Source organism: Taudactylus pleione, unplaced genomic scaffold (genome assembly GCF_031769625.1).
Source record: "Taudactylus pleione unplaced genomic scaffold, aTauple2 ptg000129l, whole genome shotgun sequence".
Classification (NCBI taxonomy): domain Eukaryota; kingdom Metazoa; phylum Chordata; class Amphibia; order Anura; family Myobatrachidae; genus Taudactylus; species Taudactylus pleione.
This window is the reverse complement of record NW_028284531.1, coordinates 16,282,729-16,310,307: the sequence shown is the minus strand read 5'-3', so window position 1 is coordinate 16,310,307 and position 27,579 is coordinate 16,282,729. Positions and strand designations below refer to the sequence as shown.

The 27,579-nt window shown below is 42.9% G+C and overlaps 1 protein-coding gene across 1 annotated transcript in view; it reads left to right on the top strand.

Annotated features, from left to right (window-relative positions):
* The window catches only part of LOC148523668 (ras and EF-hand domain-containing protein-like), a 71,536-nt gene extending 45,157 nt beyond the window's left edge, over positions 1-26,379 (top strand). Inside the window, exons 10-17 of the mRNA XM_088472894.1 lie at positions 1,744-1,948; positions 3,932-4,048; positions 4,927-5,074; positions 5,797-5,878; positions 8,239-8,353; positions 23,879-23,986; positions 24,070-24,146; positions 25,231-26,379. Of these exons, the coding sequence (XP_088329020.1) occupies positions 1,744-1,948; positions 3,932-4,048; positions 4,927-5,074; positions 5,797-5,878; positions 8,239-8,353; positions 23,879-23,986; positions 24,070-24,146; positions 25,231-25,327 (949 nt within the window). The 3' untranslated portion in view covers positions 25,328-26,379. The remainder of the gene's footprint in view (positions 1-1,743; positions 1,949-3,931; positions 4,049-4,926; positions 5,075-5,796; positions 5,879-8,238; positions 8,354-23,878; positions 23,987-24,069; positions 24,147-25,230) is intronic.
* Positions 26,380-27,579: the final 1,200 nt, after the last annotated feature.

The following is a 27,579-nucleotide window of genomic DNA, read 5'->3' as shown; positions in this document are numbered from 1 at the left end:
GCAACCGGCTGGCGGTGATGCAGGGCAGGCAGGACCAAGTTTGGACATCTGGTCCGGACTGAAGGACCTGGCAACAATTTCTGACATGTCTACTGTCACTGCATATGATACTGTCACCATTGACAGAATGGTGGAGGATTACATCGGTGACAGCATCCAAGTAGGCATGTCAGACAGTCCATACCTGTACTGGCAGGAAAAAAAGGCAATTTGGAGGCCCCTGTACAAACTGGCTCTATTTTACCTGAGTTGCCCCCCCTCCAGTGTGTACTCCGAAAGAGTGTTTAGTGCAGCCGGGAACCTTGTCAGCGAAAGGCGTAGGAGGTTGCTTCCACAGAATGTGGAGAAGATGATGTTCATCAAAATGAATTATCAGCTCTTCCAGGGAGACCAGCCTCCAGAACGTACAAAGGGACCTGTGGTGGTGGATTCAAGTGGGGACGAGTTAATACTTTGTGAGGATGAGGATGTACACACTGAAGAGGGTGAGGAATCGGTGGATGAGGAGGATGAGGATGACATCTTGCCTCCGTAGAGCCAGTTTGTGCAGGGACAGATTAATTGCCAGCTTGTTTTGTGGGGGCCCAAACGAACCAATCTTTTCAGCCACAGTTGTGTGGCAGACCCTGGCGCTGAAATGATTGGTTTGTTAAAGTGTGCATGTCCTGTTTATACAACATAAGGGTGGGTGGGAGGGCCCAAGGACAATTCCATCTTGCACCTCTTTTTTTTCTTTGCATTATGTACAGTTTGGGGCCTAGTTTTTCAAACTGCCATCCTGTCTGCCACTGCAGTATCACGCCTAGATGGGTCACGTGTTTGTGCCGCCCACTCGTGTCGCTTAGCATAATCATCCAGCTACCTCGGTGCAACCTTTTGGACATAAAAACACTATTGTGAGGTGTGAGGTGTTCAGAATAGACTGGAAATGAGTGGAAATTAAGGTTATTGAGGTTAATAATAGCATAGGAGCAGAAAAACCTACAAATTCTGTGATTTTAGCTGTTTTTATGCTTTTTTTCAAAAAAATACAGATCCAAAACACAAAACCCAGAACCCAAAACACGGAAGGGTGGTTTTGGCAAAACCAATCCAGATCCAAAACACGAAGAAAGATCCAGATCCAAAACACAAAACACGAAAAGTGGCCGGTGCACACCCCTAATATATATATATATATATATATATATATATATATATATATATATAGTAAATAATAGTATCTAATTTGTATTCTGATATAAATATGTTGTTCACAATATATTTTTTCTAGTATTATTGCCCCGTGATATTTTCTGTACAGTAGTGTAGCAATGGTTATAATTCTTGTTTGGGGTGAATAAAAAAATCAAAGATAAGCGACATTGACTGCTCCTGAGGAGCTGCCATCGCAAAATTAGTTCATGTCTGGTAAGCCCGCCTACTTAATAAAAGGCCACCCAATCCAGAGCAGCCTCTTATCTCCTCGTACCCTTAGAAACATTTCTGAAGGGTGACATCTTTTTTCCAAAACTCCCCAGCACAATGTCTGTGTAAATGTAGCTTTATTATTAAAAGATTTGCAGACTTTGTTGCATCATAAAAAAAAATGTGGTGGGCTCAATCTCAAACAGTAATCTCCACCACACAAGTAGATGGGTTAGACACCTTTCTAGTATATGCTTATGTTTATTTTGTAAATGTCTGTTGTCTAAAATAAAAATTATGCCAAAAGTGACCCTCCTACTCTGACCTTCTCCACAGCTATGCCACAGAGGATGACCCATATCACAAGTTTTCTGATGTAGCCAAGTGGGCCAATAAATGCAATGAAAGTGGTGTGTCCCTGCCTCGCAGCATTGGATACAGTGACGTGGATAGCTCCGCCAGTGAGTTTGGAAGTGAGCACAGCCACAGCTCCAACGAGCCCTGGGAAGGAAGTGCATCTTATGTGCATTCTGAAGCAGAGGTAAATGGTTTATTTTCACTAAATCTCTGGGTTTGGCAGCTGCCCAAAGGTGGACAGTCCACAACTGGTGCAGATGCCTATAACTTTTAAGCAGGGCCGGATGTACCATTACGCAACCTAGCCTCCCGCCTAGGGCCCGTCGGGCCCCAAGGGTCCCGTGGTCCGGCCCCCTGAAATCCATCCCTGAAGATATCCTGCTGTGCTGTGTTGCACTGCTGCTGCTGTCACCGGCCGGGAGAGGACACACACACAGGCAGGATAGCAGCAGTAGCGTGGTCGGGACCCTGTTTCTACTATGCGGGGGAGGAAGAAGTGGAGTTTCAGTCTTCCAGCTGGGAGCCCGGGAAACCTATCACCACTGCAGCACAGCTTCACTTCCTGCTCTGTCCACTCCTCACCTCCAATAATCTCCACACCTGTGATGCATGCATTGTGAGCTGCTGCAGTCACAGTGAGTGAAGCCAGCCTCCTCTGCTAAGCTCCCCCCCCCGAGCCTGCGCTGCTGTAACCAGCCCCCGCAGTCACATAAGTGCCGCCAGCCTCCCCCTCCATTGCAGTTATCCCCCGCAGCAGCCAGCCTCCATTAAAGCAAACCCCCCACAGTGTAGCCTGCCCTCCCTCCCTGCAGCATATGCTGATCGAGCTTAAACCCTGCGCTGCTGTAGCCATTGCTTGCAGTCACAGTAAATGCTGCCAGGCCCCTCTGACCCCCCCCCCCCCCCCCCCGCAGTGGGCATTGCAGTCAGTCTCCCCCGTGATGTAGGAACCACGGGAGACTTACACTCGCCCGACTCATTCCACTTCCCAAGTGGAATAATGCTAGACACTGGTTTCAGGGGCAGCAAAATGACCCAGCTAAGACAGAGAAGGCACTCTCGGTAAGTTTAACTAAAAAAAAATTCTTATAGTGCTAAATAATAAAATAACACAGCTCTCTCTAAATAAGTTTGTCCCTTTTTCCTCCTGCATTCCTCTGTTTGTCCCCCTTTCCTCCTGCATTCCCCTGTTTGTCCCCCTTTCCTCCTGCATTCCCCTGTTTGTCCCCCTTTCCTCCTGCATTCCTCTGTTTGTCCCCCTTTCCTCCTGCATTCCTCTGTTTGTCCTCCTTTCCTCCTGCATTCCTCTGCTTGTCCCCTTTCCTCCTGCATTCCTCTGTTTGTCCTCCTTTCCTTCTGCAATCCTCTGTTTGTCCTCCTTTCCTCCTGCATTCCTGTTTGTCCTCCTTTCCTCCTGCATTCCTCTGTTTGTCCTCCTTTCCTCCTGCATTCCTCTGTTTGTCCTCCTTTCCTCCTGCATTCCTCTGTTTGTCCCTCTTTCCTCCTGCATTCCTCTGTTTGTCCCTCTTTCCTCCTGCATTCCTCTGTTTGTCCCCCTTTCCTCCTGCATTCCTCTGTTTGTCCCGCTTTCCTCCTGCATTCCTCTGTTTGTCCCCCTTTCCTCCTGCATTCCTCTGTTTGTCCCCCTTTCCTCCTGCATTCCTCTGTTTGTCCTCCTTTCCTCCTGCATTCCTGTTTGTCCTCCTTTCCTCCTGCATTCCTCTGTTTGTCCTCCTTTCCTCCTGCATTCCTCTGTTTGTCCTCCTTTCCTCCTGCATTTCTCTGTTTGTCCTCCTTTCCTCCTGCATTTCTCTGTTTGTCCCCCTTTCCTCCCTTCCACCTCTGTTCAACCCCCTTTCCTCCCGTCTCATCCATTTTTTTTTTTTCCCCGTTTCCTGCTGTCCACCTCTGTTCGGACCCCATTCCTCCCATCTTACCTATTCCCCTGTATAGATAAATACAGTATATGCACACACACACAGGATTGTCTGATGGAGGGGGCCTAAAACGTTATCTTGCCTAGGACCCCATGAAGTCTAAATCCGGCTCTGCTTTTAAGGAGAGGAGGATTTTTCTTTTTCATGTGATGCCAATCAAGCTTCTCTAATAGCTGCCATACATAGCTGTTTCTCCATTACATAAGTGCGTGTTGACTTCACTTTACCAGACACTGGAGGCTAGATCAGAAGTTGATGGAAGAACCAAATGGACTCCATCTCGACCTGTAAGCCGCAGCGGTTCCTCTGCTTCTTCAAAAAGACGGCTTCCTGCATTTACACCAAAAGTGAGTAGAAAGCATTTGGTGCTTCTGTGATATGTATTCTGGAAGGATATTTAGCTTAATTTCCTCTCTATTTTCAGTCTAACTGTATATGGTGTAGCAGGTGTGTAATGGAATATTCTATATATGCTGTAGCAGGTGTGTAATGTAATATTCTATACATGCTGTAGCGGGAATGTAATGGAATATTCTACATAAGCTGTGGCAGGTGTGTAATGGAATATTCTATATTCTATACATGCTGTAGTAGGTATGTAATGGAATATTCTAGACATGCTGTAGCAGGAATGTAATGGAATATTCTATATATGCTGTAGCAGTTGTGTAATGGAATATTCTATAAATGCTGTAGCAAGTGTGTAATACATGCTGTGGTGGGAATGTAATGGAATATTCTACATATGCTGTAGCAGGTGTGTAATGGAATATTCTATATATGCTGTAGCAGGTGTGTAATGTAATATTCTATATATGCTGTAGCAGGTGTGTAATGTAATAGTCTATATATGCTGTAACAGGTGTGTAATGTAATATTCTATATATGCTGTAGCAGGTGTGTAATGTAATATTCTATATATGCTGTAGCAGGTGTGTAATGTAATATTCTATATATGCTGCAGCAGGTGTGTACTGGAATATTCTATACATGCTGTGGTAGGAATGTAATGGAATAGCTGTGTAGTGGCCATTCAAAGGTATACAAATTATTCATAAGGATACTACAGAGCACCATAATCCAATGTAATCTAATCACTGCATTCTTACCCTATATTAATATGTATTCAATTTATTTAGCAAAATATGTTCACTGCAAATGAATGTTGATTTACAGCAGGCCCTTGTTTATTGTGTAAATGTACATTTGCTTGTGTTCTATGCAGAAAGAAGGTTTGGTTTTAGAAGAAGGACCTCAGCCCCCCAGTCCAATTTACAGGCTTGTGCTGGCTGGTGATGCTGGATCCGGAAAGTCCAGTTTCCTTCTAAGACTGTGTTTGAATGAATTCAGAGGCGACATCCCCACTACATTAGGTTGAGTGAAAATGCAGTGTTTACACATTATATTCATTGACTTGGATTGAGGGGAAGCAGTTAGTCGACTCTGTTTTAAAGCAATGTTGTTTTTGCCTTATTCTTTGCGTAACTGTCCAAGAAAACATGTCAGTCTGTATGGAGTAGCTTATGTATTTTTCCTTAAACATTCATTATTAGGAGTGGTGTCTCTCATGGTGTGATGGCTCCGTCATACATACCATCCAATAGAAGCATTGCCTGATCCCAGGGTTACATGGGCCTGGAGCTGAAAATGATGAAGGACCTATTGTGAGCAGTATCTTGCTGAGGGAGGAGTTGTGGCCAGCATCATGGAAGAAATGTGTAGCACTTACCTCCAAGCTCTCTCCCTTAAATGATGCATGCACCACCAATTGGTTCACAAAGTTTAAGTAAACTGTTGATGACTAAGTAGGCCAGTCCCGTATTGTATACAGTCATGTCATATATTTAATTGCCCTCAAGTGTGTTTCCTTCTAAAGATATGGTTTGTTTGAGTAAGAGCCATACTGCGCTATTCTCACCCAGTTTGAGACCTTTACCCTGGATGTTCTGTTTGCTTTTCCCTTGCAGGTCACCTCTGTGAGAGCAGTTTGTTTCTGCTCACCCTCCTGTATGTTCAGATATGTTTTACTACATAGCGCCTAAGCTCCCCAGTTGCTATAAACATGTCAGTAAAGAATCTTTCTCTTTACTTTTAGGAGTTGACTTTCATATGAAGAAACTATTAGTGGACGGAGACTATACAACACTGCAGATCTGGGACACAGCTGGACAAGAAAGGTCAGTGCAAACATTGAAATGATTTGCCTATCTGCGTTGATAAGGATACTGTACTCGATATAAAAATAGCGACGCCTATATTTAACCTAATCCATAAAGTACTTGCTAAACTTCTTATTTAAAGAACTGTATGTAAAACATTTATTTCTATGCAGAGAAGAGTTTTTTGGTACTTGACTTGCCAGTTTAGCTTTCCACAATGTTTTACATTTACATTTTAAAAATCCATGAATTGAAAAGGCTGACTTACAGACGTGGACAAATGTGTTGGTACTCTTACAGCTCATAGAAACAATGCTTCTTTCCTCCTGAAAAGTAATCAAAGTAAAGGCTGTTGTCAAGGCATTCTGGAGCGAAACCTACTGCACAGTGACAGAAATCTGTCCCAGTCGCAGGTCATAGGTCCTCCAACAGGATAATGATTCTAACACACAGCTAAAAGCACCCAATAATGTACTGATGTGGCCACATAAATCTAGCCTCTGCGTGTTAAACAGCTCTTCTAGTCACTCCATGCCATGACGTTACTAGCGCCGAGCATCTTTTCATGCGACTTTTTACCTTCAAATGCGTCTTATTCACACAGCAGTGCGAATTGAATGCACAAGCAGCTTCTGCTGATTAAAATTATATGTGGCATGCCTATGTTCTGTGTGTAACTGCGAGTGTATCTGCATGCGAAACGCTACGCGGCAGTGTCACAGCCGTTGACACTGTAATGTAGCATTTTTTTAATTTATTTATTACCAGTTATTTATATAGCGCACACATATTCCGCAGCGCTTTACAGAGAATATTTGGCCATTCACATCAGTCCCTGCCCCAGTGGAGCTTACGTGGGTTTCCTCCGGGTACTCCGGTTTCCTCCCATACTCCAAAAATATACTGGAAGGTTAATGGGCTCCCCACAAAATTGCCCCTAGTGTGTATGTGTGTGAGCATGTGGTAGGGTAGGGAATATAGATTGTAATCTCCACTGGGGCAAGGACTGATGTGAATGGTAAAATATTCTCTGTAAAGCGCTGCGGAATATGTGTGCGCTGTATAAATAACTGATAATAATATAACAACTGGTAAGGCAAAATAATAGATTGATGCAGATCAGTCTGGCCAAGCTTCGGCCCCCTGTGAAAATGCACCATAATGAGCAATCCTGTTCCAGCATGCCCGAAAACCGACAGGGAAGTACATAAAATATAACAGCAACAAGTCCAGGAACCACGGCAGACCCCACAGGGCCAAACATCTGAACTTAGCTAATGTAGATAGAACCACAGTCATATGGAAGAAGAAATAAATGAACAGATTTTCCTCACATGGAGTGTGAACTGCAGGATCACAAAATGGAGATTCAGACATCTCCGTCTCCTCCCTGGGTTGCCAAGGGATATAGCAGGAAGCAAGAATATTCATTTGTAAATCCCCAACTTTGCTGATAAGTCTCTGAGCAGAGGCATTGATAGCTTGCAGGATCTGTTGTAGAGGCCTCCATGTTTGTTTTGTACAGGTGTGATGATAGCAGAAATCAGCAAGGAATGGGTATAGGAGTTGTGTAATAGAGGCTGGTGTGGGGCCCAAACAAGAATTATACGACCAAGGATTACAGTGTTGGCAATCTTGCAAAGAAACTCCCCTCCACATGTACCCAGGACTCAGCAACCTTAGTGAAGCAGGGCAGGGACTTTAAACAGCCTCCTCACCTAAAATGGCCGCAGGACAGACTAACAGCTTGGTACGTCAGTAAGGAGCCAGAGCATCCACCCGCAGCCACGACCTTCGGACCACACACATCAAGCACCAGACAGTGAGGACTGCCGCGGACCAGATTGCTCAGGAGTGCCGGGAACAGCGCAAAGGGAGACACTGCTGGGACCTCTGCTAGGCCAGGATACTGTCTTCAGCGTCGAAGCGGTAAGTATAATTAGCAGGCACGCAGGGGGACAAAACTACCACCGGAGGTGCAGTGATATGTAATGCACCTGTGGTTCAAGTTTCAGCCCAATACCACCAGGGGAACTGGATAAAACACTGATATTTAGCAGGAGCTCATGCAACCAGCTGCCTGCTCCGTCCAGAGCCAAGCCACACCTTTCTAAAAGTGCTTTTAAACAAAATAAAATGTATAATATATTTTTCATGTGTAACAAAACCAAGCCCTGCATCTTTGCATTCCTCCCACACCCAGATCAGATGTGCTGATTAGAAAAATGTAAAAGTATATTCATTCTTAGTTATGCTAAGAATGTCAGCTCATAGAGCAAGTGGTTAGGGAAAAAGATGTATTAGTAGGTCTCTCTCTCTCATTACATGTAGAATTGTTATTAATAAAGCCTGATGTTTATATTTTGTACCATATTTAGGTTCCGCAGTATAGCAAAGTCTTACTTCCGAAAAGCTCATGGGGTGCTGCTGATGTATGATGTCACATCAGAAATCAGTTTCCTCAATGTACGCCAGTGGATTGACGAGATCAAGGTATGTTGCAGTGTTCTGTTTTTTTCTGTAAATCAGAGGTGGGGAACCTTTTTTTTCGTCCGAGAACCATTTTAATATACATAACATTATTCGCGGGCTCTGAGCAAGCCATGCCCCCTCTATGTGATGTCACATGGGGGCGGAACCACAATCGCCGGTGATTACAGCACTGCCTGGAGCATCCTCGGGATGCTCCGGGGAGCTATAAGGGCAGCAGAACGACCCTCTGAAGCATCCTAAGGACGCTCCAGGCGGCACTGCTGCATAGATTCTGACTGCAGAGTGCCAATCTAGGCACGCTGCTAGCCAGATGAGGCTAGTAGAAAAAAGCTCAGAGGGCCACACCAAATGATTCCGGGGGCCTTATACAGCCCCTGGGCCTGAGTTTCCCCATCCCTGGTGTAAATGGAAAATAATATGACTAAAGCTATTTCATATCACCAGACCAATTTGTGTAGACAAGGGTATGTGGGTGTTGCCCATAACCACTGGCCACGTTTCCACTAATTTTCGAAACTGTTCTAGTGAAATAACAGAATCTGTTTTTCCCTACACAGTAACCAGTAAAACCATAAATGTCCCTAAATGTCTGTTACCTCAGAAATAGATTGTTGTGCATTGCACTGAAGGGATAGACCAGATTGTAGCAATAGCAGGGATGATTAGTTAAGCAATAAAAGGAGTTTGTGATGGGAGCAATGTGATTATTTAAGCAAGAACAGGCAGGGAGTGGGCCAGATATAAAGTACCTGAGCCTCTCTGGGGCGGCCCTACCATGCTGGGGAGTCATAACCACGGCCAACAAGATGCTGCAGCCACACAATATGACAACAACCTTATCCAACTTATTTCTTTGTCTACTCAAGTGAGTACTGCTTGTATGGGGGGCTTCTCTTTGACAGCATCACTTGGTAAAGAAAGAAGTAGGGAAATGCATTTAGTTATGGATGTGACACTTATTTTCACAATGTTGGTGTTATCCCACCTATTTAAATTTATTTTGCAACCTTTAAAGTTTATATTGATACCTAATGGCATTTCTCTGGTTTTCAGTGTTGGCTAAAATGGAAGTTGGATACGTTGTTACATGATCTTTTACTTAAATAGTGTTCAAAATGCCTGCCTGGGTTCTTCCTCATACATACAGGGACGAGAGCTGAACTGGGCCCAGGTACTGGGAGGGGGCTCGTGAACAAACTGGGAGGTGTAATCCTTACCCAACCCTCTCTTCTTGGAGCCCCTGCGTACATAGCACATCACCTCATCTCACATATAGGAGGTAGAGCCCATGCTATATGACAGAAATAGAAGTGCTCTCCATGCACACCTCCACAGCAAAGTATGTGGTGGAAAAGCTAGGAACAAAGGGCCTGATTCAGAGCCGGACGCTATTTGCGCTCGCTCGTTCAGAAAAAGGAGCTGGCTATTTAAATTGAGCGCTTGCTCTTTGCGGTCTGTTGACGCCTCTATGTCTGAGCGAGCAAACGAAACATGCGCTCGCTATTTTGTAAAGATGCCCCCTGGCCGCTCGCATCCTACGTCATCTCCGCTATTTATTAGATTAATCGAGTACATCGAAAGGCGTCTGAACTGCTCGCAGTGCTTGTGGTTGGATTTTCCTACCGCAATCATGCGAGCAGTTCAGGCTAAGAAACAACCAAGTGACGTGGTCGATGACGCTGCTTTGTTAATTATGCACACCCTTAAAACGCCCGTTTTGACCGTTTGGCACGCCTGCGTTCGGATCTCCACTCCCCGTTTTCAAGCACTTTCCCTTGTTACCACCCACAAACGCCTCATCCTGTCACTCAAATTAGTAGGCACTCGCTATTTTGCGAGCGCTCGATTTCCGACCGCAATGACTGGTTGGCGCATGCGCATTACAACCCATACGCATGCGCAGTTGTGCGAACATCGCTCGGAGCGAACGAGCGGCCACTTACGAGCGGCTCTGAATCAGGCCCAAAGTCCACTGGTAAATGTATGTATTGCTATGGGCTTGCTCATCAACACGTGTCTGTATTAGAGGTGTAAAAACATTATAAAGAAATACTCCAAAATACTTTATCTTCATGCGATTGTGTTGTCTCCCATCAGTATGTGGCCTCTCCTTGTACTGCTTGGAAAATAAAAGTGAAATACTGTATTTAGGACTTGTGGGTGCAGGTGACTGTTATTTGCTTATAAATTTTGTAGAAAATGTATGTAATTACTGCAGTTGTATTAGCTGCCCCTGCACCCATACATTATACTTACCTATCCGGCATCGGTACAGCAGAAATGACTGGGAAAATGATGCAGCTGCCATTTTCCTGAAGATCTGAGCATACACGGTAGAGAAATCACTGAGAACACGACACAGACACCATGTTCCCGAAAACCTGCGCATGCAGAGTAGAGAAATCACTGAGAACACGACACAGGCACCATGTTGCCGAAAACCTGCGCATGCAGAGTAGAGAAATCACTGAGAACACGACACAGGCACCATGTTCCCGAAAACCTGCGCATGCAGAGTAGAGAAATCACTGAGAACACGACACAGGCACCATGTTGCCGAAAACTTGCGCATGCAGAGTAGAGAAATCACTGAGAACACGACACAGGCACCATTTTCCCGAAAACCTGCGCATGCAGAGTAGAGAAATCACTGAGAACACGACACAGGCACCATGTTCTCGAAATTTTGCGCATGCGCAGTAGAATCTAGCACAAGTGTATTTTTAAATTTATTTTTTTCCTTTATTGAAGCAAAATAGTTATATGCAAATATTACAAATGTTGACATAATATTGGTTTGGACAGTGAAATAAGTCTGGTATTTATACAGAACAGTCAACGTCTGATAACAAATTCAATAGCTAGTTCGTGGATATCTGTACCAATACATCGTTGTAATATATCAATAAAACATTGTAAATAAATATATAGATAATATTAACATCATCTTATTATATAGGTGTAAATATAAGCATAAGCACAAGCACAAGCCCGGGTTCTGAACACTTCTCCTCCCCCCTCCCCCCCTCTTAGTTCTCAGCGAGGTGATTATGCACTTCAAAGTGAAATTGGAGGATCACCTGCACAAATGCGTGTTTCGTACCAAAGTGTATTTCTAAAACACTTCTCTAATTGTACTTTCAATGGTTGGGATAGGGTTTCAATATAACTTTCCCAAGTAGAAAAGAAAAGTTCGGTGAACCTCTCTTTCTGTAACATAGCCTCCATCCATTCCATACGGAAGATATGGTAAAGTTTCTCTTGAAACAACGTTAACGTGGGTGCTGTAGTTTGCAACCATAATTGCAATATACATTTCTTAGCCACCGCTGAGATAATAATCAATAGTTTTTTAACCCCTTTTGGTACTTTCGTTTCCTTAGGTGTAATTCCGAATATTGCCCATTCAGGCGTTAATGGAAGGCAGTTCACCAAATGCCTGTTCACAAAATTCCCCACCATAACCCAAAAGCCCCGTATAATTGGGCACTTCCATAAGCAATGCATCAATTCTGCATCTTGCGCTCCACATCGGAGACACCGCGAACTTTCCAATAGTCCCATTAAATGTCTACGGTGAGGAGTAAGGTAAGTTCTGTGCAATATATTTAGGAAGAGTTCTACGTAAGAGGCTGCTGGTACTAATTTGATCGAATGCTCAAATGAGCTTAGTATATCTTCTATTGTTAAGGATGGGAAATATTCTGTCCACTGTGCCAATCCTGTGTGTTGGGTATTGTAATCTAGAGAGTTATGTAGGAACGAGTAGTGCCATGATATAGCTTTCTTTGGAAGGTTTTCCGTATTGAGTAAATTATCTAAGTCATTAGTAAAGTCGTTCGGGGCTAATTTTCTACAGAGTTGAGCTATGTAGTGTTGTATTTGAATATATGATAGCGGCGATAAACTGACTATTGGGTATTTATCTCTTATTTGTGTCAGTGTTAAAGGTTTTCTTAGGGTGTTATCCGTGAAATGTCGAATGGAAGTGATTCCACTTCTATGCCATAAGGTAAAGGGATGTCCAGCCTCACCGTGTTGGAAGTTAGGGTTGTGTATGAATGGGAGATGTAAGGAAAAATAAGGGCTTAGTGCGTGTTTATGCCGTAGAATGTGCCATAGTTTTCTGGTGGTCATCAGAAGAGGGTTTATCCGGATCGATTCTGGAACTTCTTCATCGTGTAGGTGTATAAAGGCTATAATATTAATTTTATCCAGGAAGGCTGCTTCTAATTTCGTGTTGGCATATTGATTTTTGTTATGAATCCAATCCCTTAGGTAACGAAGGTGTGCAGCATGGCTATATAAAGTAACGTTTGGCAACTTAATACCCCCATTTGATTTATGTTGTTGGAGTCGCAGCATGCCGATTCTGGCCCTGCCCCCCTTCCATATAAATGTTCTCATCAATTTTTCAACTTCTAAAGTGTCCCTTTTGGTCAATAGAATAGGAAGCGATTGGAGTGGATAGAGGAGTCTAGGAAATAATATCATTTTTATTAAGTTGGCACGACCTAAATAAGAGATCTTAAGATGTTTCCATCTTTCGATATCTCTTTTAAAACTAAGTAAGATGTGTTTCATATTAACTGCGTATAGATTTTGTATATATTTAGGCAATTGGATCCCCAGATAGGAGATGTACTTGGTTGTCCATTCAATTGGAATTTCTTTAAACCAAAATGGTCTAGCACAATTCTTCTTTAGATAAAGTGCCTTTGATTTTTCAAAGTTGACCTCAAAACCAGATATTGATCCAATTTCCGATATTCGTCCTATCAGTGAATTTAATATTCTCCGAGGCTCAGAGATAAACAAAAGGACATCATCTGCGAATGCCGACATTTTGACTGTCTCTGTGCCGATAGTGATTCCCTTGAATTGTGGCCAATCTTGAAGTATCCTTAGCATTGGGTCTAGTGCTAAATTAAAAAGCATAGGAGAAAGTGGGCAGCCCTGTCTGGTACCTCTAGTCATAGTTATTCCTTCTCCTATGTTTCCATTGATAAGTAGTGATGTTGTTGGTTGAGTGTAGAACGATTTTATAAGCGATTGGAATGTGGAACCAAAGCCTCGTCTGTCGAGAATTGCATGTAGATAAGGCCATGAGACCATATCAAAAGCCTTTGTGGCATCCAGGCTCAAAAGCATAGATGAGGTCTCAGGTCGTAAGTTAGCTGCCATTTCCGCTGCGATTGCCGTTCGTATGCCTTTCACGGATTGCCTTCCTTTAGTGAAACCTAATTGGTGTGGGGTAAGTAAAGTCGCACAAAATGTTTGGAGACGGTCCGCCAAAATTTTTGCTAATATTTTGTAATCGATGTTTAGTAGAGTAATTGGGCGGTATGAGGACACTAATGTCAGATCCTTATTGGGCTTTGGGATTAAGGAGGTGTAAGCTTGATTAAAATTTGGGTAACACGGGATATCATCTCTAACTTTTTTATAAAGAGCACATAAAGTAGGTATTATTTCATGTTTCAGAATTTTATAATATTCAACTGAATATCCATCAGGGCCTGGGGATTTGTTTAAATGCATAGAGGATATCGTAAATGATATTTCAGTTTCGGTAATCTCACTTTCTAATTGCTCGCGTTGTAATGGTATAAGGCAAGGTAGTGCCGCTTCGTCCAATATTTTTGTCAATAGGGCAGGGTCATGTGTATGCGCCGTATATAAGTTTTGGAAATATTCCTGGAATTGTCTGGTTATTTCTGTATTTTTAGTAAGTAATGTCTGTGTGGAGATGTCTCTAATAGCAGTGATATGATGGCGTTTCTTAAAATTTTTTGTCATATTTGCCAGTAGTGTGCCGGTCCTATTGCCCCATTTAAAATATCTCTGTTTCGTGTGGTCCATTTTTATCTGTGCCTGTGTTAGCACAAAACTATCTAGGAGTTGTTTCGCCTCAAGATATTTTAATTGTGTTTCCGGTGTGAGTTGAGAAATATAATCTGTCAGTGTCCTATTTAGATTTTGTTGTAATCCTGCATATTGTGCTTTGTTTTCTTTGTTTCTTTTTGCTGTGTAAGATAAAATGTGTCCACGCATTACTGCTTTGGACGTTTCCCAGAATAGAATAGGGTTATCCCAGTGATCCAAGTTATTATCCATAAAATCAGTCCAATTTGCCTCCAAATATTTGCGAAATGATTCGGAATTGTATAAATACGACGGGAAGCGCCAAAGAAAGGGGTGAAAGTTATTTGATTTTGTAGCTAGAGTTATTGATATTGGTGCGTGATCAGATATTGCGATGTCCCCTATGGACGTAGTTATTATGTCTGAGAGGAGAGTTGTGGATATTAGAATGTAGTCTATTCTTGAAAAAGACCCATGAACTGCTGAGTAGAAAGTATATGATCTATCCGTACTATTATGAAGTCTCCAAACATCCATAACTGAATTATCATTTATAAGTTGAGGAATATGTGTCCATTGAATGGCTAAGGGGTTCGTTGTAGTTGATGATTTTATCTATTTTTGGGTTAGCGACAGTGTTCAAGTCCCCTCCCAATATCAAGTTAAAGTTAACTCTACTGTGCAGGAGTTGCGTTATAGATTGGAAAAAGGCCTGTTGGTGATTATTAGGTGCATATAAATTCAATAGTGTATATTTAGTGTCATAAATTTGGACATCCATCAAGATATAACGACCCTCTGGGTCTAGAGTAGAAGACAAAATAGTATATGGTAGGTGTCTAGCAAATATGATAGCTACACCTCTGGTTTTTGTATGATATGAGGCTGATATACAATCGTTGATCCATCGATCTTTTAATATAGCTTCATCACCCCGTTTCCAATGGGTCTCTTGAAGGAAGATTATATCAGGTTTTAGTTTCTTTAAGGATAAAAGTATCTTTTTACGTTTAAGAGGTGTGTTGAGACCCCCTATATTCCAGGAGGTGATCTTGAATTTTTGTGATGGGGTTGAGAGTCAGGGAGTGCTGCATTTATTGTGGGGGTAGTCATCCGACTTTTAAACTATAAGATAAGCCTAACAAATATGATATAAAATTGACCAATTCCCCCCTATCCCAGCATTCAGGGAAAACTAGTTGTAAATACAGTACCGAACCCGGGCTTGGTTCATACAACAATCCGATCATGTTATAGTAATACAAATATAAAGTATGCTTCAATCATTTTTCAAATCTTTTCCATTCCAACATCTTATTGTACCGAGTTTGAGTGGTTTTCTCAAACGTCGGTAAAAATATACCTTCAAAAAACAATCTAAACAGAGATAACAAATAATATATCGTAATTAAACTTATGAGACATTGTGTTTCATTCCTATTACCGTGGTCTATAGAATTCCGTGTTTTTGTAAAATACATGAGCCATATTTTAATGAAGAAATCTCAATTCCCTAAAAAATCCTCAAGTGTTATTAGAGAAATCTGTGCGAGTGTGACTAAGTGAGTTTCTGGGGGAGAAATTCGGGAAAAAATGTGTACGTGCTTTCTCAGGGCTGTCAAAAAATAATGTTTGGCCATTGTCAGTTACCTTCAGTTTTGCCGGATATAAAAGCGCAAACCTCTTATTATGTTCCACCAAGAACTTACATACTGAGGAGAATTCTTTGCGTTTTTGTGCGACCACTACTGAGAAATCCTGAAAGATAAGGATACGTTGATCCTCAATCACCAGATCTCTCCGTCTTTTGAATGTTGAGAGGATTTTTTCCTTGACTCTGTAATCTAAGAATTTCGCTATCACAGGTCTCGGCCTACTTTCCGGACCCTCTCTCTCTGGGCCGAGTCTGTGTGCTCTCTCTATTTGTGGTACCCCTATATCCTCTTGGATATCAAGATTTGTGATTAGCGTTTTCCCCAGATATTCGAATAATGCAGATCCCTTGACCTGTTCTGGTATGCCTATAAACCTCAGATTGTTACGTCTATGCCGATTTTCTAAGTCATCGACCTTTTCTAGTAACAACTTGTGTGATGTTATATAAGAATCATGCGAATTTTGTAAAATATGTAGTTGGTCTTCCACATCACTCGTCCTTTGTTCTACAGTATCTAATCTATTAGCGTGTTCCAATATTTTAGATAAGACCGTATCCAGAGAAGTTTGAATTTTGTCTAGCCTTTGATCAATTTTGGGGGCAAACTGATCAAGTCTTTCTTCCATTTTTGGAAGAAAATCAATAAATTTCTCCTCCATTAGTGGTTTTATTGTTTCAAATTTTTCGTCTATTTTTGGCATGATAGCTTTTAACAAAGCAGTTGCTATGTCTGGATTTGAAATTGTAGATTCATCTTTCCTCATATCAGATTGATCAATGGGGGGGGGCTGTGTGGGAGAGGGAGGCGAAGTCCCTCCTTTAGCAGGAGTTTTAGTTGGTTTACCCATCATACGGGAAGAAGTTCTTTGTGGTAAAAGGGGTATGGATTTAGAAAAATACCTTTCCATATACCAATAACACCTATAGAAACCTTGGAAAAATTCAAATGGCTGATACTATTATAATCTTCCCAGTATTAAAGTGCATGTGAATCGTGATATGACCAGTAGATGGCAATATCTGTGTAACAAATACAATTTTCTGCTGCTGACAGTAAAATGTTTGTCAGAAGAAATAGTGAAATGAAATGGAATGCAGAAAATTTGTGGTCTGTTATAAATGATGTTTGTAGGCTATACAGCAGACACTTCCAATACAATATGCAACAGTGATAGATGGTGGAAATCAAATATACTCACAAAACCACTTTTAGCTACCATAAACCAATTAGAGAGTTCACTTATTCTAGTCCAGTAGATCAAGTGATAGAGGTAGAAGCACGGTTCAGGTCCAGGGTCACTGTGTGAATGGCAAAGGAAACCAGTCTGCTTCGCCTGGTAGCTGTGTATATGTTCAACAGAACAAGATACCGCTGATGTCAAGAGGTGGCTGTTATAGGAACGCAGGGGATCTCTTCCATTTGTACTCCTTACACAGAGATGCTGGGAAAGTTGTCTCCTAAAAGCGCTGCAGTTACAATGGGTATCAGTAGTCCAAGGTTCAGAGCAATGACAAGGAGTCAGCAGAGATTATAGCGGTATCAGGGATCTCAGGTATACGGAAACCAGGAACCATCTAGGTATGTGAGGACACCCAAGACTCCAGTCAAAAGGCAGGGAGGAACAACGTCGGGATGCACCGGGTTTCAAAGGGGTAAACAGTGCTAAGGATTGTGTGCTGCTTCACCACCCTGCGCTCCCTCCACTTGTGTCTTCCGTCGTTGGCCACTGTGGGCACGGGATCTGCGCCACGTCGCCCCCAAGTCTACTCACCGCCGTCAACGAGGGGTTAAATCTGCCGGAGTTCGTCCCTCCAAGGACAGCAATAGCTGCGTGGGGTGCGCCACTCGCCGACTCTCAGGAACAGGTAAGCGACACCCGGGGAGGAGGAAGTATCAAGGCAGGAGCAGCCGGGGTATTTTGAGTCAGACGATAGATGTGCGGGAAGTTCAGACAGGGGGAAACAGTGCCGGACACACCAGGTCTCCAGGAAAAATACGGAGCTAAAGGGCGCTCTGACCTGTCGCGCAATCTCACGCGCTTTCTATGTAAAGATTCAGCAGCTGTTTGTTTAGGGTCCAGGAGCCGCTCCACGCCACCTCCAGTTTACCCCGCCGTCACCCTCAATGACGAGGAAAAGCAGCCGGAGTCGTCTCTGCAGGTTCACCAGTAGTCGCGTGGGATACAATAGCCGCCACTATACAGGTAAGCAGCGTCCAGGGAGGGGGTGATGTTAGATCCTCAACCCTGCAAAAAGAAGCCGGGTTCTCCTGATTCTCCAGGTGCGCTCCACCACACAGGGGACTCAGTGATAGCGGATCAGCAGAGGGTTGAAAGCTGTGCTCCCATGTAAGATGGCGTCCAGGAATTTTTCGCGCCAATAGTCACGCTCCGTGACTCGACTCCGGGAATTAAAATAAACTCCCTTCCGACCATAAAGTGCGGCCAAGTTTGTCTATATAGACTCCCCTGGTTAGGGGGTGTACTCCTGGCCTATGGATTGCCGTTAGTATAGGCTTTTTAGTAGGTATCAGGGAAACCAGCTATGGAGCTGAAATAAAATGCGGCCAACTCTGTTGCTCCGCCCACCGGAAGTCCACAAGTGTATTTTTATTAGTTTTATAATATAAACATACACACACACAGTCAGCTATAAAGCACCTAAATTATCTAAACAATAAAACTAAATAGCAAACACTGTATACTGATAAGTGAAATCCAAAGAATCCAAATTCAGGAGATTAAAACATTTAAAAAAAAATAATAATAATAAAGCACTGTCAAGAGTGGTTTCACCAAGCAGCTGCTGAGGAGATAGTAAGTCTCCTATATGGTAATCAGATAGGATAAAAAGAAAGCAGCGCTTCAATAAAAATTAAACCATTTAATAAAACTAATATTAAATGCATCAAACAGATCATAGAATAGATCATAAAAACATAATCACATAAACTGAAAGCTGGATATTAAAAACCTTTTGAGTCAGATGAAAAACACCAATTTCAATTTCAGACATGCATGTCAAAAGCTCGAGCTCCTAATAATAAAAACCCTTTTATATGGCACAATTGAATGAAGATCAATAATGGAAAAATGGCAATTGCAAAGAATGGATATTACCAGTTTCAATATTCTCCGATAGAAATGAAAGTCTCTAGGTCTAATGACTGGCAATGACCCATATGCTGGAGCAGTGGCGTAACTAGGGCAGGGCGAGCGCGGTATGTGCCCTGGGTGCCGTGGGACCGGAGGCGCAGGGGGGGCGCCGCCGGCCACGCTACCGGCCCGCCCTAGTTAGCCAGTGTAGCACCGACCGCAGTGTGTGCGGTCAGCGCTACACATTTACACAGGACCGGCACTAGGCTTCCAGCGCCGGTCCTGTGCTGCACAGCTGAGCCCCTTCCATCCCCCTGAGCGCTTGCCCAATAGCGCCAGGAGGAGGGTGGCAGGCGGGCTCAGACTGTGCTAACACACACATCGCCGCCAGCACGGCAGCGATGTGTGTTTTATTCAGCAGCCAATGAGAGTTAGACAGACTCTCATTGGCTGCTGCTGCACACACATCCTCCGCCAGCGCTGGCGGAGATGTGTGTGAATAAGCAGCCAATGAGAGTCAGATAGACTCTCATTGACTGCTGCGCACCCACTGCAAGAGCCGGGCTTCCGTCCGGCTCCTGCAGTGGGTAATGGGAGAGACGTCATGAGGTTATGATGTCTCTCCCATAATGCATAGCGCGCCAGCCCGGGAGGACTGACGTTCGGCGGGAGCGGTGTCCGGAGCAGGAGCGTGGATTCAGGTAAGTGTATTTTTTTTTTTTGTAACTTGTGTGTCTGCACTACGGGGGGGGGAGGGGGCTACTACTACTGGGGACACTATCACTCGGGGGGGGGGGCTACTACTACTGGGGACACTATCACTTGGGGGGGCTACTACTGGGGGGGACACTATCACTCGGGGGGGGGCTACTACTACTGGGGAAACTATCGCTTGGGGGGGCAAGTACTACTGGGGACATTATCACTTGGGGGGGCTACTACTACTGGGGACACTATCACTTGGGGGGGCTACTACTACTGGGGACACTATCACTTGGGGGGGCTACTACTACTGGGGACACTATCACTTGGGGGCTACTACTGGGGACACTATTACTGGGGGGCTACTACTACTGGGGACACTATTACTGGGGGGGGCTGCTACTACTGGGGACACTATTACTGGGAGGGGCTGTTGCTACTGGGGACACTATTACTGGGAGGGGCTGCTACTACTGAGGACACTATTACTGGGAGGGGCTGCTACTACTGGGGACACTATTACTGGGGGGAGCTACTACTACTGGGGACACTATTACTGGGGGGCTACTACTACTGGGGACACTATTACTGGGGGGCTACTACTACTGGGGACACTATTACTGGGTGGGAGCTACTACTGGGGGCACCATTACTGGGGGGGGAGCTACTACTGGGGGCACTGCATCAGGAGGGGGAACGTCTACTGGGGGGGCTACTACTGGTGGCACTATCTAAGGGGCTTACTACTAGGGGACCACTACTGGGGGCACTAAATAGGGAGGACCACTACAGGGGGCACTGGATAGGGGGGGGATCACTGCTGGGGGCCTGCATAAGGGGAACCACTACTGGAGGCACTGAATAAGGGGAACTAATGAGGGGCTGCATAAGGGGGACCACTACTGGAGGTACTGTATAAGGGGCACTACTATATGGGCCTGCATAAGAGGGACCACAACTGGGGACATTGCATACTGGGGGTACTGTATAAGGGGCACTACTGGGGTTAAGGTGCATATGGAAAGTAATGTGATGATAAAGGGGTGTGTCATGTTGACATGCCCCATTTTTAGGTGACCACGCCCATTTTTTCGCTGTACGCGCCTTCGGCGCACGCATATAGGGGGGGGGGCTCCATTTTCCATATATGTCCAATTGTCATGTACCTAGGACTCATAGTTGACTCCATAGGTTCTTTATCTATATGCTATCCTTAGTGTCCATTGACAACCTTTTAGATTGTCAATTAGGGACATTTACATACATTCTGATATGCCATCTATTGTTATTTATGTGTTTCCCTATACATATATTTATGTGCAGTTAGTTTGGGTTCATCTGGCACACTCATTATATGCCATTACTATTAGTATATGGTTACTAGACTAGTATGGACTTAGATTCATCCCGTTACGAGATGGTGTGTGTATCCCTGGTTACCTTACAAGAGTGAAGTGGTAAACGCCCTGTGACACGCGGCGCAACTCAGACGCCGCGTTCCAAGGCGGTCCCATGTGACTCACGTCCGGATCACGTGACCCTTTGTTGGTCCGTGACGGTTACCATGGAGACAGACCAGGAGTAATTGGAAGCATTAGAGAAAGGTCTTGTTATACGAAGCTACAGTATCAATTCTTTTGGATTTAATTGTGGTGTAAGTAACTCTTCTAGATGGTTTATTATTGATCTTATTTGGTAAATACCGGGGAACAAACAGGTTAAATGTGAGCAGATGAAACCTAATACTGATAGAATCTCCTAATTTAAACACACGTCTCATTTTAGTAATCTATTTATCTTTAATCTTCTTTAATGTCTTTTGCTAAGGTTGTAGGTTTGCCTCCCTATGACTATTAATATATAATATGCTTTTTTAATTATTACTGATTTTTTGAAATTTAGATTATTTTGAAATGTGTTTTTGTATGAACTATATAAATTTAATTGATTAACTGAATGCAGCTGGGTATATTTTTTGTGGATGATTGAACACTATTTAAGGGCTCTGCTTAGACATATACAGTCACCTTGAGAAAGCTGCCAATACCCTTATTTGGCACATACGTTTATTGGAGTCCTGTGGAATTATTATCGGTGGCAGGGACTGAACTACATGTGACATCAGTCACTGGTCCTGGTCTGGACAGCTATATATCTACCTGGGATTTACCCACAATTACCTCCCCCCTTCATTGGGGATGACGGCAGAATTGGTGTAGGAGATCCACACGTCTCTGCGGGATACCAGCTTTTCTTCACGGATCCAAAGAAGTCTCCAGCATATGGGTCATTGCTCATTTCTATCGGAGAATATTGAAACTGGTAATATCCATTCTTTGCAATTGCCATTTTTCCATTATTGATCTTCATTCAATTGTGCCATATAAAAGGGTTTTTATCATTAGGAGCTTGAGCTTTTGACATGCATGTCTGAAATTGAAATTGGTGTTTTTCATCGCACTCAAAAGGTTTTTAATATCCAGCTTTCAGTTTATGTGATTATGTTTTTATGATCTATTCTATGATCTGTTTGATGCATTTGATATTAATTAGTTTTATTAAATGGTTTCATTTTTATTGAAGCGCTGCTTTCTTTTTATCCTATTTAAAAAAAGAAGTAAACCTATAACTGTCCGTGGTGAGTGTCCTATAGCAAGTTCATATACTCGTCATCACTGATTTTAAAATGAAAGATGGCAAAGTTATACAATACAGAATACCTTTTAGCATGGGAGCTTTGCAGGCTCAATTAGCAAAGGCAGTATTTCAATATGATTCGTACACACTTAGAGGTACGAAAGGAATCACTATGTTTATGCTCACATTGCTGAAGCATAAAAGTACGATTCAGTTCAGACTACCAACGCAGTTGAGCAAATGGATTTATCAGAGATCTCTGGCTGCAAATTTTTGTTACCTCCTAAAGGTGATCTGATCTTCTGATGCCAATATTTGCAGAAACAACACCAGCGACATATAAAAAGAAGGGAAGCCGACGGACGGAATCCTGACCGTCTGCTTCCCGACTGTCTAATCCTGGCAAGGGGTTAAATGACGGGCGTCGAAATCCTAACGCCTGTCATTTTACCTACGCCGGGAGCCCGACACCCGGCTTACCTATCGAAGGTAAGCCGGGCGGGGGGGGAGGGTTAGATTTAGGGTCCCCGGGGGGGACTGAGGGTTAGGCACCCCCCGGGAGTTTAGGGTTAGGCTAGAGGAACGGAGGGTAAGGGTTAGGCACCTCTGGGGGGAGGTTAGGGTTAGGCACCACCCTGGGGGACTTAGGTTTAGGGGGCGGGGAAGGGGAGGTTAGGTTTAGGCACCCCTAAGGGAGGGTTAGGGGGTAGAATTAGGTTAGAGATTATTTACCTTAGACGATCGGGATTTCCACTGCTGCCGGGATGCCGCTGTCAGGATGTGAACTGTCGGCCATGCGGCTGGCGGTCAATCATACTGAATCCAAAAAGAATTACTCATATCTTACACTCAAGGAGCAATTTGGAGATATTTATAATACTTGGTAGAGGGGAGACCAAAATCTTTTTTGAAGTTGAGCAAATGGAGTCAGGGGCATTGACAGAAACTAGCATCACTAGGTGATTAAGGTGCCCACTAAAACAAGGTATCTACCATTTTTGTCAGTCACTTTGTGGGAAAAAGTAAGAGTAGGGGAGGCATGATATAAAATATCCACGCCAGTTCTTTTAAATGGGCCGTTAGCCGCATAGCAAGCAGTTTATCTATGGTCTTTAAAAATAGGGGCACCAGTAGCTGAGAAGGGCATTTCCTGGAGGGCTACGACATCAGCCTTATGGGCGTGAAAGGTTTTCAGTTCTAACTTCCATTTATGTGGGGGAGATAAGCCCTTTAACAATAAGAGAGAAATTTAACCATCATCAACAGTCAATGAACACAGAAAAACAGAAAAATTAGCATTTGCAAGTTGGAATAAAAAAGGTAGTCTCCATAAGGGCAGGCTGTGGGAACAAACAGGAAAGGGGGAATAAGAACAGCAGGAGGATGTAGAACACAAACCAGCCCATTATATCGGGCAGTAGTATTTGTCTACATTTCACTATTCTGACGGGGTTGAGAGAAGTCTTATGTATGATATTAATATTATGATATTAACTTAGATGTAATTTTTTTATATCATCAGCGGTAATATTGTGCTGTTGATCAGTTACTACTATTCTCTTGTTACAGAATTCATGTGATAAATCTATACCACTGATGCTGATCGGCAATAAAACAGACTTGAGGACAGATGGTAATGCCGGAATTCCAACTGCAATAGGGGAGAAGCTGGCCATGGTAAGCAGAGATGACATTGTCTTATAATGTACTTGTAGACCGGTCTGTGTGCAGAGTTTCATGTATGGTTCTTCTATGTACAGGCCTACAGCTCCCTCTTCTGTGAGACCAGTGCAAAGGATGGTACTAATGTAGTGGAAGCTGTTCTTCATCTTGCTAGGTAATTTCTCTGAAGAATTCTACTACTCTAATCTTTTATATAAATACAAATCCAGTTTTATACAATTTTTTACAAATATAAAATGTACTTGGGGCTTGGCTGCGTGTAGTTAAAGGGAATTATCTATGGTTGAATTAAGATGTTAGTTATATTAGTGTCATGAATAACTACTTTCAGGAGCAAAGTATGGACATATTTATTTGGCTATACTTTTTTTCATCAAATTGAGAAATGGTAATGTGTAAGGTTTGTCTTACCAGAGTATTCTGGTCTTCACCTCCCATTCTGTTCTTGGATGGATTACAGATGCTCACAAAGTAATACTGGAAATGAGGGGTTCCACTATTGCTCCAACAGGTCATGTTTTGTGGATTTCTTTACTCGTGTTTGAGTGAGTTAAAACTGGAGGGTTGAGGTTAAGAACCACTGTGCTATTGAAGTCAGGATAACAAACGTGCAGGGCCATAGGCAAGGTGGTGCCAGTGCCAGAGACAATGTCGCATGGCTCCCCATCGCTGGTGGCTTCCGGCTTTCTGCTCTCTCCAGTAATGTGACTCTATCAGTGCGGAGGAGTCAGAGAGAAGGAAGAACAGTGGCTGAGTGGAACCAAGTCTCTTACGCTGCCACACATCTGAAGATTATTATCTTTCCAATCACGCAACTAGTTAGACGGTTTTAACAAAATAAAAACAGACAAATTAGTTACATTCGTTTTTGTCTGTTTTCCACCCTTTGGGAGCAAAAAGCTGATTGTCATTTGCTGCCTTACATTACCAGACTTTTGTTCCAACCAGCCAACTAGTTGGATGGCTGGAAAGACTATCTTTAGGTGTAACGCCAGCTTAAGTATGAAGGTGCTGAAGGGAACCTTGGGAGGTAGGTAGCGGAGAGAACCTGGGGAGAGGGGGTGTCTAGGGCGCAAGAATGTACAGGCACAGCTCTGTAGCAAGCTTAATTATTGTGATTATTTCTTGACACAAAATTTATATATATATATATATATATATATATATATATATATATATATATATATATATAATAAATTAAATAATATAATTATTATTATTTTTTTTATACCGTTCAGGGAAGTAAAGAAATCTGTGGATCTGGTGAAAGAAGACACAGGAGAAGTGACAAATCTCAGTATTCCAGACAAAAAGTCGTCTTGCTGCAAGATCTAGCAGAACTTGGTTTACATGCGGAATTGTATTACCAAACAATATGAAGGATAAAAGTGATTGGTCCAGTTGACAAAAACTGATAACTCTGCTGGTTTTCACTATTTTATACCCCAATTTGGGATGGAAAATACATTGAACAAAAGTCAGCATTTCTCTTCTAAGAACAGAATGCTGAATGAACTCACATGAGAACATGTCCCCCTAAGACTTTTAATTCCTCTTTCTATGTCTGTTGGAAATATGTATGTTCTTGTTTTCTAATTTGGACAAATGGTTCTTCACTGCCTCTAATTTAACAAGACTGGATTGTTGATACTTATCTAATCTACTTGATATTTTAAACTTTTGGTAACTTCTCAGCAGTAGTGAAAAATAAAACAAGACTGGGTGGTTACCAAAAATGATGTACCACAGTTTTAGGATGTTTGTTTTGTCAGGGTTAATGTGTCACTTAGACACAAGGCAGAACATTAATAAGGGAATGTTCCTCTATGAGGCTTTTATATGTTTATTTTCTTACTGAAGTATTTCTGGTGCACTAGGTGGTCAGAGCTCACAATACCTTAAATGTCTCCTGACTAATGTACACAAACCATTGGTACTGCAGTGCCTTTTGACTATGAACATTTTAAAACAATTGTAAAGGTGCGTACACACGGGACGATTTTCCCCCCGAACGAAGATCGTCCTGTGCGTCCCCGGCAGGGGTGTGCTCGGTGCTGTTAACAACACTGAGCACAACACTGAACAAAATCAATAACTATTTTGTTCAGTCCCGGGCTCCCTCCCTCATCCCTGAACATGTTCAACCTGACATTATCTTCAGGTTGGACAGGAGGATGAGGCGATGAACGGGAGCGCGCATTGGTAGTTGCCGTTCATCGTTTTGGCCCTGAAACTAAACGATTTTTTTGAACGACTGAACGATAACAACGTCGTTATCGTTCAGTTGTCCAAAAAATCGACCCGTGTGTACGCACCTTAAGGGTTATGTACAATTTTTCTTAACGCTGAATAAAGTTTTTATTTAAGTTATCCCCATATTTATAGCATACACGTGAATTACTATGTTGATGTTCTAAAAACGTTTGCTATGCGCTAGTTTAACAAGAATTAAATATATGAATATATATTCATATATTTAATCTTCAATATATTAGTGTATCGGGATTGTAGCCTGACGTGAGAGCGGTTCCCCTTCTCCTGAGCTCTGTGCGGTGCAAATGCATACAGCAGTATTTTTCATGAAGCTCTAACAGTGCATGTTTTCCATACTCTGTGCTGGCGGATAGGTGTATTCATTACTGTCTGACATTTTTTAATAGGTCTCTCAAAAGAAATATTATCCTCCACCAATCTGTTATTCAATCTCTTAAATTAATTTGTGTTATTTCATATTCAATTCCTTATTTAGTAGGGTGTTATCACAAGCTCCAATATATGTGTAGCAAAAGAGGAAAAAGAGACAAGTGAGCAGTAAATAGTGGTGCACTAGAGAAATAAATTTGTATTACAGTATATTTTGAATCAAAATATATAATATTTACTAATATATGCACTTAAAATATATACAGTATAATGGGATGTAGTTGGGATACCTACAGCCGGGATGCTGGCTCTCAAAATCCCGGTGCTGGAATTCCCACTTCAGGCCAGAAGACCAGTGCCGGAATCCCGACCGTAGTGCAGATGCCGATGCCGGATTCCCAACAAGCGGCATCCTGACTGTAAGTATAGCGGGGTCGGTTAGGTGTTAGCCGCTGTGTATGCCCCTAGTGAAATATAGAGATGAACTTCAACGTGCACACTAACAGTAATTAGCCAGTACCAGCTGTCTCACAACACACAGAGTTTGCAGACAGCCTCAGAAGGATGGGGGGAGAAGGGAGCTGCCTGTCAGTGTCACTGAGCAGCGCTGTGGGAGTCCAAGTCCCTGCACCACTGCTAAGAAATCCAGAACCTGGTACAAATCGTTACAGTGCTGTTTGCCAGTACAGACTGTAAAAAAAAAACCAGTACTGTACTGGCTAGAATGGTACAGTTGGAAGCTATGATGTCGGTGGCGGTGGCTGCGCGCACCCGAACAAAACAACAATTGAATTGCTTTTTCAGGCGCCATCTAGTGGTCGCCAGCGCACAGCACACTTGAATTACCCCATAGAGATGAGGAGCAGTATTAACCTTTTGTACATGATAAATATATATATATATATATATATATATATATATATATATATATAGCTTCATCATCA